This window comes from Macaca mulatta, chromosome 14, assembly GCF_049350105.2.
Source record: "Macaca mulatta isolate MMU2019108-1 chromosome 14, T2T-MMU8v2.0, whole genome shotgun sequence".
Lineage (NCBI taxonomy): Eukaryota > Metazoa > Chordata > Mammalia > Primates > Cercopithecidae > Macaca > Macaca mulatta.
The window spans coordinates 86,279,478-86,294,162 of record NC_133419.1 but is presented as its reverse complement, the minus strand read 5'-3'; the positions used below and the strand labels follow the sequence as shown (position 1 = coordinate 86,294,162).

General features: G+C 39.2%; 2 protein-coding genes across 51 annotated transcripts in view; both read left to right on the top strand.

Annotated features, from left to right (window-relative positions):
- Window positions 1-4,938, top strand: part of SYTL2 (synaptotagmin like 2) — a 161,766-nt gene extending 156,828 nt beyond the window's left edge. For all 50 annotated transcript variants that reach the window (XR_013404242.1, XM_077964145.1, XM_015115365.3 and 47 more), the window contains 3 exons: window positions 1,144-1,243; window positions 2,823-3,028; window positions 3,864-4,938. Coding sequence is in view for 49 of the 50 variants with exons in the window: in XM_077964145.1 (XP_077820271.1) it covers window positions 1,144-1,243; window positions 2,823-3,028; window positions 3,864-4,009 (452 nt within the window). In the remaining variant the exon portion in view is untranslated. The remainder of the gene's footprint in view (window positions 1-1,143; window positions 1,244-2,822; window positions 3,029-3,863) is intronic.
- Window positions 4,939-12,066: 7,128 nt separating this feature from the next.
- Window positions 12,067-14,043, top strand: CCDC89 (coiled-coil domain containing 89). The gene has a single exon (XM_077964164.1). The coding sequence runs from the start codon at window positions 12,781-12,783 to the stop codon at window positions 13,903-13,905; it is 1,125 nt and encodes a 374-aa protein (XP_077820290.1). The 5' UTR covers window positions 12,067-12,780; the 3' UTR covers window positions 13,906-14,043.
- Window positions 14,044-14,685: the final 642 nt, after the last annotated feature.

The following is a 14,685-nucleotide window of genomic DNA, read 5'->3' as shown; positions in this document are numbered from 1 at the left end:
TATCATCTTCTAGAACATTGCAGTAATAACTTGGAGTTTCACTGTATATTACATTTTTATCATTTTATTTGAATTATTCTCTCCAGCATAACTATAAACATTTCCCAAGGACATAGATTATTTCATGTATTCTCTGTATATCTAATGATGTTCCTAGCATAGCATAAGATGAGCATATGATAGATGCTCACTAAATACTGTTTGGTTAACTGATTGAGCTAACCCAGTCAGAAAAATCTGGTGGCATTCCTCTGTTCATATGAACCCAGTCTAGACAACAATATAAGACTAAGCCAAGTTCTTAGTAACTGTCTGCCCATAATATTAACTATTACATATATACATACAATATCCCTATAAAATGTGTAACCACTCTTGACCGGGTGTGGTGGCTCACCCCTGTAATCCCAACACTTTAGGAGGCTGAGGCAGGTGGATCCCTTGAGGTTAGGAGTTCAAGACAAGCCTGGGCAACATGACGAAACTCTCTCTCTACAAAAATTTAAAAATTAGCCAAGTGTGGTGGCACATGCCTGTAGTCACAGCTACTCCGGGAGGGCTGAGGTAGGAGGATCACTTGAGCCCAGGAGGTTGAGGCTGCAGTGAGCCATGATTGCACCACTGAACTCCAAGCTGGGTGACAGAGTGAGACCATGTCTCAAAAAAAAAAAAAAAAAAAGTGTAACTACTCTTAAAAATGATTACCTTAGCCAATACTTGTTTTGGGTACTTTACACTCAAATATGTTTTAAATGGCTTCCACTAGCACCGATTGATACTGGTATTAATATTTGGAAGGTATATGCATTTCATTGAGATATTTTGAATATAACTGTAAATGAATGATTCACATTCCTGATGTCTGATTTTGTTGAACCAAGCAAAACCCCAAATGAATGATGTATGAATGATGTAATACTCTGTAATTACAGTCAATATGAATTATTTTTATAGAGCTGAGTTCAGTAAAACCAGATTATGAAAGACTTAGTTAAGACTATATAGATTTAATCAGTTCAGATGATATCATCAAGTACTAGCTAGTATCTCCGTGCCAGAACATTTTTAGGCTGACAGCTTTGGATGCAGTATTGCCAAAAAGAGAACTGGCAGTGAAAATTTTCTCTTCTTTTACTATTATAGGTAAAAAGCTTCCTACAACTGGAGAAGTGCACATCTGGGTGAAGGAATGCCTTGATCTACCACTGCTAAGGGGAAGTCATCTAAATTCTTTTGTTAAATGGTAATAGTATTGATAACTCTGTATCAGTTCTATAGCCTGGCCTTTGCTGGTTGTTTCGGTTCTCCATATCTGTAATGCTGACTCATTATTCATAATTTAAATGAATTTACTTGGGATAATGGAAACATGAATTGGAGGAATCTATATCATGAACTCTTAAGGCTTCATTTAGCTTTAAAATCATAAAGTAAGAGGTCAAAGGAAACTAGAGACCTCATACTCAGTATGTAATGTCTTCTAGGGAAAACATCTGTTGGTGAGGGCAATAATCAGTTCAAAAGAGTTTATTAAATTTCTAATGGTAACATGTCACACCCCTTGACTCCTTTATGGAGAGGGAGAATTCCTTCTCCCCTTTGTCTCACCTGTTTTGTGGTGTATTTGCAAAGGGTCATTGTATGAGACTGTACATATATGGAAAATGATTTGTTAATCAGCCCTTACTAAGAGCTTGAGACAGTCTGGGTTTTTAAATGGCAAACTCTTCTCTGTTATACATATAAAGTGGCTGGTATCTAGTAAATAATAACTAAACAGATATTAATGCACTCTCCTAGTTTCTCTGACTAATTTTATTTATATGTAGTCTACCAGAAGACCAACTGTAGCTTTTCAAATATATGTGACATATATCTGGTAGGGCGAGTTGTCTCACACCTATAATTCCAGCACTTTGGGAGGCCGAGGCAGATGGATCACTTGAGCCCAGGAGTTCGAGACCAGCCTAGTCAACACAGCAAAACCTCTTCTCTATTAAATAAATAAATATATATGTGACATATATCCAAGTAGCATAGATGATATTATTTATGATTTTCCCTACACGTACTCTTTATAGATGTCAGCTGGTGAGATTTTTTGGCTCAAGTCAGCCTCATTCTGAGACCAAGTCAGTCAGTCACATTCTGAGATCATTCACAGACCTTCTTGCCTTGTATTGCCACTTGTATTGTCTTATGTTGCTACTTATAAGAGGCATGGTAGGTTAAAGTTCATTTAATTGTTACCATAAGTGAAATGTAAGTGATTGTAAAAAAAATTACATGATTTATTTCTGAAGTCAAATCTAGCAATTTGGAGTCTTCTTTTTCTATTCTGTGTAACACAGATGTCTTAGGCTATCACAGCTAATCAGGATAGCCTGTGCTTCCAAATTTTAAAGGAATCCTCAAGTGATTACTAGCATATTGAGCACTTACTAAATGCAGGCATGGAGCTAAGTGTTTTGCATATGTTATTTAATTCTAATTTTAACCTTATGAAATCAGCATCACTATTCCCATTTTATAGATGAAGAAGCAAGTATCTGTGAGGTTGAGTAACTTTCCCTAAAATGCATACCCAGGAGGTAGCAGAGTCAGGATTCAAACCAAGTGTAGCTGACTCTAGGTCCAGAGTCTTTTCAGCATGATGTGTCCCTACCGCAAACCCCACTGTCTGCCAAACCACCAACACCACCACTATCTCTCCACATCTTTTCCTCCATTGTCAATCTTTAGTAGCTGTTTTGTTATGTATTGAAAGCATGAATGTTCACTATCTTACTAAAATGCTCCCACAATCATGCCTCTTTTTGTAGTACCATCCTTCCAGATACAAGTAGGAAAAGTCGCCAGAAGACAAGAGCTGTAGGGAAAACCACCAACCCTATTTTCAACCACACTATGGTGTATGATGGGTTCAGGCCTGAAGATCTGATGGAAGCCTGTGTAGAGCTTACTGTCTGGGACCATTACAAATTAACCAACCAATTTTTGGGAGGTCTTCGGATTGGCTTTGGAACAGGTACTGTTTGCTACATTTTTAATTCTCCATGAGCCAAATTTTTCCAGAGATACTGGAGGTTTGTTTGTTGCTTTGCTTCTTCCCAGTGAAAACTGAGATACCCTGAAAACAGATATCTGTTAAGTATAGTGAAATAAATGAGTAAAGAAATGTCAGATTGTGTGCCAAGGGCTCCAGATACGAGGATTAACAGGGTAAAGTGTCTGTCCATATAGAGCTTAGGTTATTGTGGCAGTGGCAGGGACAGAAAAACCTTCATCACTAGTCTGCCCTGTAAAAATATTTATAGTCCTAAATGTATGCTTTGAGTAATAACAATAACATTTATGGAGCACCAGTCACTGTATTAAATGCTTTATTTACATTATTTCATTGAATCCTCACAAGTCTATGAGGTAGTTACTAATGTTACCCCCAAAGGAACTGATAGTTCAAGAAAGTAAGTAACACAGCTACAAAGTGGCAGAGCCAAGATTCAAAATTGAGTCTGTTAGACACTAAAGCCTCAGTCACACTAACCTAGAGCTCATCCAGTGTCATCTCCAACCCAGTACAGGAGTACTCCTAACTCCCTTATTCCCTGATGAATTTTCGTCTGGCCTTTACATTAACTTGAAGAAAAATCATTGCTCTGGGAATTATGGTAATGATCACAAAAATGGAGTCACTCAGACAGTTGAACAGTTCTTCCTTATATTGAGTTTCACATCTGCCCTCCCAGTGAAGAAAGCTCTTCTTAGCTCCCACTGGTGGTTATAATTGGGGAATGACTTTCTCTCTTTCCCCTACCCTCAATGAGCTGTTTCTTTATAAATACAAAGCTTCCTTTTTACAGGTAAAAGTTATGGGACTGAAGTGGACTGGATGGACTCTACTTCAGAGGAAGTTGCTCTCTGGGAGAAAATGGTAAACTCCCCCAATACTTGGATTGAAGCAACACTGCCTCTCAGAATGCTTTTGATTGCCAAGATTTCCAAATGAGCCCAAATTCCACTGGCTCCTCCACTGAAACTACTAAACCCGTGGAATCTGATCTTGAAAATCTGAGTAGGTGGACAAATATCCTCACTTTCTATCTATTGCATCTAAGGAATACTATACAGCATGTAAAAGCCAATCTGCATGTGCTTCTTTGATTACAAGGCCCAAGGGATTTAAATAATAACAAAATGTGTAATTTGTGACTCTAACATTAAAGAATATATTTGAACAAGCTAGGAAAATTGAACATCTGCTGCTGCTTCAAAGAAAAAGTTGCCCCAGAGCATTAAACACGGGGTATTGTTGATAAGCAAAATGTTCTTGTTTGCCATCATGTGTTTCACACCACAATTCTGTGCCACAGTTAAGAGGGTCTGGTACCCTTGCAGGACCTTTGTAGGTTGTGGGAAAAAGTAGCAGAAAGATACTCAAAGTGGGGCGCGGAATGGAGACAGAACATCAGTGATGATTAAAAAAAAAAAAAGTGGATCTTAAGAAACTATTTACTCTGCAATCTCTAATAAACTGCGGAATTCCATGTTAGGACAATGAGACTGAATTTACTGGTGTTTTCTGCCTTGAGAAAACAGGCAGTTAAAACAAGCCTCAAATGTATTTTAGTGCCACCCACTGGCCATAGGTAAAATTCATTTGTTGGCTTGTTTTGACTTAATTCTAAGATAGATCTCAAGCCTGTATTTTTATGAGTTTATTTTTTTAAAACCCTGCATATATATGATTGTTTTTCTTATAACTTTATTATATGAAATCAGCATAAGAGTAGTCACAAACATGTTTTACAACAAAGTTTTAATTAGAATGTAAGTTGTTCAGTTATACTGTACTTCTTATGTATGTAAAATTTTCATAAAGTATTTTGTAAAAACCCTTGGAATAAATTGTCATTTGATTTAAATTGTATTAGAAAATTAGCCTGACTTCTCATTTTAAATAAAATATTTTAGGAATTCTAAACATCTAAATTTCCTAACAAGGCTAATGAACTTCTTCTGGGCTAATATTTCTACAGTCTTCACTACAGTTCTGGGAATCATCTCCTCTAAGTGGGCAACTTTGGCTGTGTTATTAAGAGTAGGAGTTTTATTTTTATTTATTTTGTTTTAAAGGACATAGCAGATCTCAAGGATTTTTTTTTAAGTAGTTAAAATCCTTTGGGGATGATTTTAGTATATGAAGCACATTACTCTTCCTTAGGACCCAACCAGCTTAGTTTTCTCAAAACAAGCACTGATTTAATGTAGGTTCAAGAAAGCCTGAGTGACAGGTGAACATGGGATCTAACAACAAGCATCTCATAAATGTCATTGAAAACAACTAGAATACTTGCCTCTTTTCCCAAACAGATACTAGAATCTTCTACCCACTTGCCAATAAGAGCAACTAACCTAGGTCAATGCCCTTTCCATTGTCTCCTCAGGTCTTTTTTTTTTTTTTTTTTTTTGAGATGGAGTTTCGCTCAGTCACCCAGGCTGGAGTGCAATAGCGTGATCTCGGCTCACTGCAACCTCCGCTTTCTGGGTTCAAGCAATTCTCCTGCCTCAGCCTCCTGAGTAGCTGGGGTTACAGGTGCCCACCACCACGCCCCGCCAATTTTTGTATTTTTAGTAGAGATGGTGTTTTACCATGTTGGCCAGGCTGGTCTCGAGAATTCCTGACCTTGTGAATTGCCCACCTCGGCCTCCCAACCCAGGTTTTTTTATTAGAGTGCTTAGTCCAGCTCTATTTCTCATTCCTGCTCTGAACTTAAGGAAGGGCAAAATGAGCTAATTAGAGTCACACTTCCTAGAGCACAGTGGCAGAAGCACAAACCCTGTTCTGGCTTCTGCCACATCATAGTACAAGTGACTTTCTCAGCCTTTCTTTCAGTTACCTGTAAAACCAGCATCTGGCCAGCTCTGGAGCACTAATGAGATTGGCTCCATTATCTCTCCATCTAGGACCAGGACTGCCTGCCTTGTCCTATCCCCCAATCCCTCATCTTCAAAACACCAAAGTGGACAATAGAACCCCCCACCTTCCTTGCATCTATCCACAGCACTTCTGACTGACTCAAGAAGTCCAAGGAGATGTTTCACATGAAAAAGAAAGTGTAAGTCATAAAATGAATCTCTCCTGGTTCAAAAGGAAGGCCAAGTGTGAGCTTCATGCTTTATGAAATGTAAGCATGGCTGGGTGTGGTGGCTGGCTCATGCTTGTAAATCCAAAATTTTGGGAGGCTGAGGCAAGAGCATTGATTGAGGAGTTCAAGACCAACCTGGGCAGCATAGCAAGATTCCATCTCTAGAAAAACTAAAAAAATTAGCTGGGCTTGGTGGTGTGTGCCTGTAGTCCTGGCTACTTGGGAGGCTGAGGTGGGAGAATTGCTTGAGCCTAGGAGTCTGAGGCTGCAGTGAGCTTTGATTGTGCCACTGCACTCCAGCCTGGGAGACACGGAGATATTCTCTTTTAAAAAATGTAGGCAACTTGAATTCTTTAGTGAACTCGGGTTGACATGCTTTTGAGCCAGTGTAACTTTTAGGCAAAGACCCTGCTAAAACTTCAAAGTACATTATTTTAAGCTAGAGGCATTTTCTTGAACTGCATATTTTAGGGCTTTTTTTTTGGTTTTTTTCAGAAGCCCAACTGCAAATAAGCCAAAAAGGAGGATTTATTGGAAATATACTGGGTTAGGTCACAGAATAAAGAAGTACTGCAGGAACCTAGGTTATTTTGGGGACCTACAGGCTGGAACCAGAAACTCAGATGTGATCTCTGTCCTTCAGGGAGTGAGAAATAGCACCTCAGCCAGGTTCAGCATCACAACCTCTCAGCTAAAGCACTTCTTTTTCCTAGGTTCAGCTTGAGAGACCTATGGTGGAAACTGGCCAGGTCTGTGTCATATGCCCACCTATTGGACCATTCACTGTGGATGGTATAATATGATTCACCTAGCCTGGGTAATGTGCCCACCCTGTGGCCAAAGGAAAATGGTTCGTTGTTAGAAGAATGGGACGTTATATAGACACTGGCGAAATCAAGAGCTAGGCATACATGCAGTTTGTTTCTACCTCAAGTGAAAATATTTCAAAATACCATTATTTTTAAAATGAAGTAAAATTTGTAAGGGTCACTGCTGACTCTTTTCAGAGAGGCCTAAATTCTTCCACTTACCATGACTACTGTAGCTTCTAAGTAGGTGGTGAGGATCCTGGGAACTCCATGGACTTCTCACATGGTCTAGCAGTCCACCCAAAGCATGGTTACTGTTAACCTAGGCTAGCTTCTTTCAGAGATGCCTACCACCCTTCCCCTCAGCTGTATTTTCCAGGGAACTTGCTTAGACATCTTTTCAGATCCCTGGCATCCATACTCACTATAGGAGTAAAAAGCCCCAAATATCTCCTTCCACTGTACTTTCATTCCCATTCTGCTTTGGGATTGCTTTCTCATCTACTCTCATCTTCACTCTCTCCCAGGCTTATTCACTAGTTTGTTTTATTAAAAAACATGTCCCCACATACTTGATTCAATCACAGACTATTCCCTCTATTTCTTTGGCTGGCTTTTTCCAAAAGAACTGGTTCTCCTTTAACCTTACAAAAAGAAGACTCACTCTCTCACACCCAGTACCTCAATCAGGATGTGGGATCAGATTTCAGATCATTGCTTCTCCCTCTTCCTGTAAATGTTTCTAAGGCTGTGTGTTGTCCAGCCTTAGAAAGGAGTACAGTGTATCAGGAAGGGAGTACAGTGTAATGGTTAAGTGACCTCCAGAAACAGGTAGCTTGGATTTGAATCTCAGTTAAACCACTTAGTAGCTGTGTGACCTTGGACAAGTTATCTAGCTTCTTTGTGTCTCATCTGTAAAAAAAAAAAAAAAAAAAGAAAAAGAAAAAAGAAAGGGGGGACATTGTGCCTACTCTATAGGTGAAAATAAATGAATCAATATAGTGCTCACTTTTGACAGATAGCATTCTGTAAATGTTTGCTGTTATGATTATCCCTTCCACTCATTCTTGTCCTCTACTATCCTTCTCAACTCATTCATTGATGACCCTGGCACCTGACTCTACAGCATATGAATGTTCATCAGACACCCTGGCTTCTTAGTTCCTTGACTTTCTCAATTTGAATGTCCTTAACCTCTATTCCTTTTCAGCCACACAAATCCATGAACTTCCTTGTAACTGGGAAGTTCTACCATTGAAGCATTAAATGTAAACATCCCACTCTGACCAAAATCTTCTATGCTGTCAGCTTTCAGTTCATTATTCTGTAACATTATTTTTAAAAGTCATTGTGGACTCCATCCCTCAAACCCCTATCAGTCATCTCCCACTATCACTCCTCTAGCCAGTCAACCACTCTCTTGCCACTAGCCTCAAAATTTTTGCTTTCTTTAATTTCCACTGTTACAGATCCCATCCCCACATAAATTCAGTGGAACTACGCTGTCCTTGGTGCAAACTGTGGCTGGAGAAAATCACACATCCACCCTGTCTACAATAGAGATGAAAAATAGATGGAGAAATAAAGAGTCCTGGTGGCTTTGCATCTGCAGTTTTGGTTCTTGAGGTCCTACCTCGTTCCTGCCACTCCTGCTTTGACTCTATGAGCTCCTTCAGTGCACTTTCTGTGAGCCAATATATTTCCACTTGCTTAGCTAAATTGAATTGGGTTTCTATTAAAACAATCTTGACTAATATGCCCCTTCCATCCAAGACTGGTTTTGTATCCCTTCTTTGTTCCTTCAGTAACATCCAGTGTTTACCACTGTATTTTTGAAAAGAGCGATGTCTAATTTATCCATGATTACTTTAGCAGTGGTCACATTGAATTGTTGTTATCTGTTTATCTGTCTCTATCACTAAACTGTAATCATCCTGAGAGTTGGGACTTCAATCTTGGATATAATAGTTTCTCAGTCTATGTGAGATGAATGAATGATCAAATGGACAAATGAAGTGTGATCTAAGATCATGGGCTTTGGTATCAAAAAGATCTAGACTTGAATTCTGGCTGTATCACTTATTCTCTGGGTGACATGAGATAATTTGCTTAACCTCTCTGAACCTTGGTTTCTTTGTTACCTGTAATCTATAAAATGTGGATAATAATGGCTACCCTTCAAGAATATCATTAGAATTAAGTGAAAGATGTACAAATAAATGCCCGCTACCTAGAAGAGCTCTGTAAATGGTAGCTTTAAAAGGGAGGGAGGCATGGAAAGACATGAAGATAAGTGGAGAGGACTCATTGGTCACTACTAAGGAGAGCACTGGTCACCTTGGATCTCTGGGAAGGGAATATACAGGATACTTTCAGGAGGGTAGCTAGAAAAAAAAAAGATCGAGCAAAGAAGACAACCACAACAGAGAGGAACCAAAGTGATTACTAAACCAAGTTATTTGAGGATAGTGACTGTATCTATTTTATTAATATATTTTTAGCACCTAGCATTGCAAACAACCTTGCAAATGTTTATTGAATAAATGAATGAATATTGATTAGGATCTTATCAGATTCTTGGCCTTGATAAATAATCTATAGATGTATGTTATTTAAAATAATGTAAATATAAATTTAATAGAAACGGGTATTAAAATATATTTGCAAAAAAGAAATATAAGCTTTTTTAAATGTGGAAAATTTAGCTGGACATGGTAGTACACACCTGTAGTCCTAGCTGCTTGGGAGGCTGAGGCAGGAAGATTGCTTGAGCCCAAGAATTCAAGACTGCAGTGAGCTATGATCACACTACTGCACTCCAGCTTGGGCAACACAGTGAGACCCTGACTGGTATTTTAAAAAAAAAAAGGTATGTATATTTTTTGAGTATTTTTCTGAATTCTTTTCCTCTCCTTTGGAAATATATTTTGTGAATTCACTTTACGATATCAGATAACCATATAATCAACAAATAAAATTTTCAGTGTTTGTAAGACCCTTTTATTTAAGAGGACCATCCTAACTCTCTAGTCATTTGCCTTGAAAATGACTAGATAAGCTCCATTTAAGCATATGAAGCTTTAAATTTAAGGAAAAGGACAGAAGAGAAATGTGGAAAAATTACAAATAAGTTTAATTCACATTTTTAAAGTCTTTGGAACTCACTTCACAAAACTTCAATATCCTATTGTTTATGCAGTTGTTAAAATTTCAGCTTAGGAAATTTCCCCAGTCCTCAGTCTTGGTTTCCATAGATAGATAAGAAATTCAGGATTTGAAACATGAGACATTGATCTTTGACAGTGAGGGAAAAACCTGAAACTCTTCTTTCATTTTTGTTTTGTTCCCAGTGAAATCTGAAGCATTTAAAAATTCATCCCATATCTATATTGACACCCAGGGTTTTTCCTTATCATCATGACTTGGGAGATAGTAAGTCTGACCACCAGAAACTGTGACCACAGGAATAGTCAACTCTTTTCCCTACCCTTAATTTTCACAGGATTGAAATCATCTGAATTTTAAGTTTTGTATTTTGCCTTTTTCAGTTATATTTCTAACATAAGACTTTTCTGTGCGATTAAAAATTACCTATAAATGTAATAATGTTTAGTGGCTGCACAGTATTTGTTGTATGAATGTATCATACTTTTTGTAACCATTCCCCTTTTTTTGAACACTTGGGTTTCCAACTTTTAGTTGTTACAAACCACACTACAATGAAAAGTTTTGAGCAAAATGTTTTATTTCAGATTATTTCCTAAGCAAAGGTCTCCCCAGAAGAATTACTAGTTCAAAAGCCATAAAAATATCTTACTTTCTCAATACCTACTGTCAACTGACTTTCACCAACAGTTTAAGAGAGTGTCTATTTCAATATACCTTTCCAGTCTTGGCTAGTCTTAAGAGAAAAGTTTTTGACTAATTTGATACATGAAATTATGTCTAATTTTAACTTGTATTTATTGGATCACTGTAGAGGTTCAATTCTTGGCCATTTTTGTGAATTGAATTGTTTATTTTTCTTTTTAGATGTTAATGTTTTGTTGATATGCATAAAATCTTTATTTTAAAAATGTAGTGTCTGGGCTGGGTGTGGTGGCTCATGCCTGTAATCTTAGCAATTTGGGAGGCTGAGGCAGGTGGATCATTTGAGGTCAGGAGTTCAAGACCAGCCTGACCAACATGGTGAAACCCCACCTCTACTAAAAATACAAAAAGTAGCTGGGTGTGATGGTATGTACCTGTAATCCCAGCTACTCGGGAGACTGAGGCAGGAGAATTGTTTGAGCCCAGGAGGCGGAGGTTGCAGTGAATCGAGATCCCACCACTGCACTCCAGACTGGGCGATGGAGGGAGACTCCATCTCAAAAAAAAAAAAAAAAAAAAAAAAATGTAGTGATGTAGTGTCTGTCATATTATGGATATTTTTCTCAATTTGATTTTTACCTTCCACTTAATACACATTTATGTGAATCTCCCCCATGTGCCAGGCACTAGTCTAATCATCAAGGATGAAATAGACACAGTCCCTGCCCTTAAGGATCTTACAGTCTAACAGAGGGAAGCTGGCAGATAAACAGTGACTGCAATAAAATTTGCACATCCTCCACCAGAAGTACAAATAGGCTATAGTGGATGCACTAAAAGACGTGAGTGGCCAATTGGACATGTCGGGGCCAGGAAAAGGCTTCAGAGACGATTCTTAACTAAGAATAAAAAGCTTTACTAGAGTGACAAGGGACAAAGTAGGAAAGGCATTCCAAGCAGAGGAACACCAAAAGATAGGGCCGGAGATCTGGTTAGTGGATTTGGGTTTGGCTTCAGTAGTTGGGTTTGTCTGAGGAGTAAAATGTCAGGAAAATCCAGTAGAAGAAAGGGCTGGAGAGACCTCAGAAGTCACATAATTTTAAAAATCATACATAACTTTTTGAGTAAGCTTTCTCTTTCTGATCTTACATAATGTTTAACATTAAAAAAAAAAAAAAAAGTCCTTCCTAGCCCCAGAGATTTGATGTTTACCTTCATTTTCTTCTAGTTTCTGTTTACATTTAATCTATCAGGAGTTGCCTTTGGTATATAATGGCAAACTTCATTTGGATCTTATTTTTTCTGTTTTAATGTTTATATGGTTCACTAAACTTCCTTCTGTAACCTTACTTTAATAATGGGTAAAAACAGGGGGTGTTAAATATCTAATAAAGAGTATTTATGCCCAGGTGGGGACAATGCTAAGGACAACAAAAGAAATTTCACTGGGGTTTGCTATTTTAATACCTAAATACCAAAAGGGAGCTGTGCCAAACATCACGAGTGCAGATATGCAGCCTTTTAGGGTCCTGGCTCTCAGAATACCACTACTACTTTGTATTCAAAAATTAATAATTTTTGAGGAGCCAACCATGTTTCCACAAAAAGTAATTTATTTACATGATAACTGAAGAGGGGAGAGGGAGGAGAAATATATCATTGCCTGCTTCATTTGTTTACTACTACCAGAAATTAGGTGGAGTCAGGCTTCCTCCCCTGATGCCAGCTGGAGATTGAGTGGGGTTGGCATCTCTCTGCTGTACCGGCCAGACACTGAGACAGTTGACAACTGAGAGCTGTGATTGGTTAGAAAGGCAAAAGTAACCCTACCAGATTGGCTCTGGACTCCCCCAGATTCCCCTGTTGTTACTTCATAACATTCTGAAGACCTGTCCACCAATCACAGGACTCCTTACTGGAAAAACCAACTGCTGGGGAGTGCCAAGAATCCCTAGCAACGCCCTGCAGCTTTTGAAATCTGAGGGGAAAAGACTGTAGTCAGCCCCTAGTGGATGAGAGCACCTATGCCCCAGAAAGAGCAGGCTCCCAGGATGGACACCTCGCCCCCTGAAGAACGCTTAGAGAAGCAAAATGAAAAACTGAACAACCAGGAAGAGGAGATGGAGTTTAAGGAACTGGACGATCTGAGGGAAGCCTTGGCAAACCTGCGGGGACTGTCAGAGGAGGAGAGGAGCGAGAAGGCTATGCTTCGCTCCCGCATTGAAGATCAGTCCCAGCTCATCTGCATCCTGAAGCGGAGGTCAGATGAGGCCCTGGAGCGCTGCCAGATCCTAGAGCTGCTCAATGCAGAGCTGGAGGAGAAGATGATGCAGGAGGCTGAGAAGCTCAAGGCCCAGGGTGAGTACACTCGGAAGGTAGAGGAACGCTTTATGACCCTAGCAGCCAACCACGAGTTGATGATCCGCTTCAAGGATGAATACAAGAGTGAGAACATCAAACTGAGGGAGGAGAATGAGAAACTGAAGCTGGAGAATAGCAGCCTCTTCAGCCAGGCTCTGAAGGATGAGGAGGCAAAAGTATTACAGCTCACAGTCCGGTGTGAGGCTCTCACTGGGGAGCTAGAGACGCTGAAGGAGAGGTGTGCTCAGGATGCTTGCCAGGCACAGGCGCGCGAGAAGGAGCTGCTGGAGCTACAGAGCCAGCAGGCCTGCACCCACACCAAAGAGACAGAACAGCTGCACAGCCAGCTGCAGACTCTCAAGCAGCAGCACCAGCAGGCTGTGGAGCAGATGGCTAAAGCAGAGGAGACACACAGCAGCCTGAGCCAGGAGCTGCAGGCCAGGCTGCAGACCGTCACTAGAGAGAAAGAGGAGTTGCTGCAGCTGTCAATGGAAAGGGGCAAAGTGCTTCAGAACAAACAGGCAGAGATCCGCCAGCTTGAGGAAAAGTTGGAGATAGCAAATGAGGGCAGGAAGCATGCGCTGGAGCGGTTTAAGCAAGAGGCAGTGGCTGTGGACAGCAACTTGAGAGTCAGGGAGCTTCAGTGCAAAGTAGATGGGATCCAGAAGGCCTACGATGAACTCAGGCTGCAGTCTGAAGCCTTCAAAAAGCACAGCCTGGATCTTTTAAGCAAGGAGAGAGAACTCAATGGCAAACTCCGCCATCTCTTTCCATAAGCAAGTTTCTGCTTCCTCTGGCCTGCAATTCAGAATTCAAATATTTGTGTCTTAGCATTATGGCAAGAGTAAAGATGATATCCCATTTATTATACTTTTAAGCACAAAAGGCAACTCAAAGAAAAGCTACTTTACTATGATATTGTTGTGATTATTGTAAAGCCATTATTAATTTTCATTTCTACCACCTAGAATACACAAGATTTGCCAGATTTCCTTCTGTGCCTTAGAAATCTTAAATTTACTAGTAGTATCTTCTCCTACCCATAACTTCTTAATTCTCAACCTCAGCTATCTTCATATATTTTAGGATTTTAAATTGGCAACTTCTATTATTTAAGTCAATCTAAATGCAGTGAGATGTGCCATTGTGAAAAATAATTAGCACAATTACCCATTGTAGATAGTTAGGCTTATAGTCTCCCATAGTTGAGACTGTAAGCAAACAGTTATCAGCATAATAGCGTGAATACTTTGCGGGAAAAATAATTGTCTGACTTTATTTTATTTTGCACTAGCTTGGAAAATGATTGAGATCAAGTTCTTTAACGAAGTGGGTCAATTTTATTCTGTATTAGCAATATGATTCAAATAAGTTATATAAAACCATTTTTATTTTTTCTGCAAGCTTAGATAATATTCCTTTTTTTGTTTTCTCAAAAAGAGGATTTAGATGTGCAATAATGCAAATACCAGTAGCTTAATTTAATATTGCAAAATATGCTAATAGACAATTAGACAATTTGGGGTAATAAATCATAGCAGACATGATCTATAGAG

Bases quoted from the DNA above. Each gene is read 5' to 3' on its own strand.
- CCDC89 (XM_077964164.1), top strand. From the start codon at position 12,781: ATGAGAGCACCTATGCCCCAGAAAGAGCAGGCTCCCAGGATGGACACC.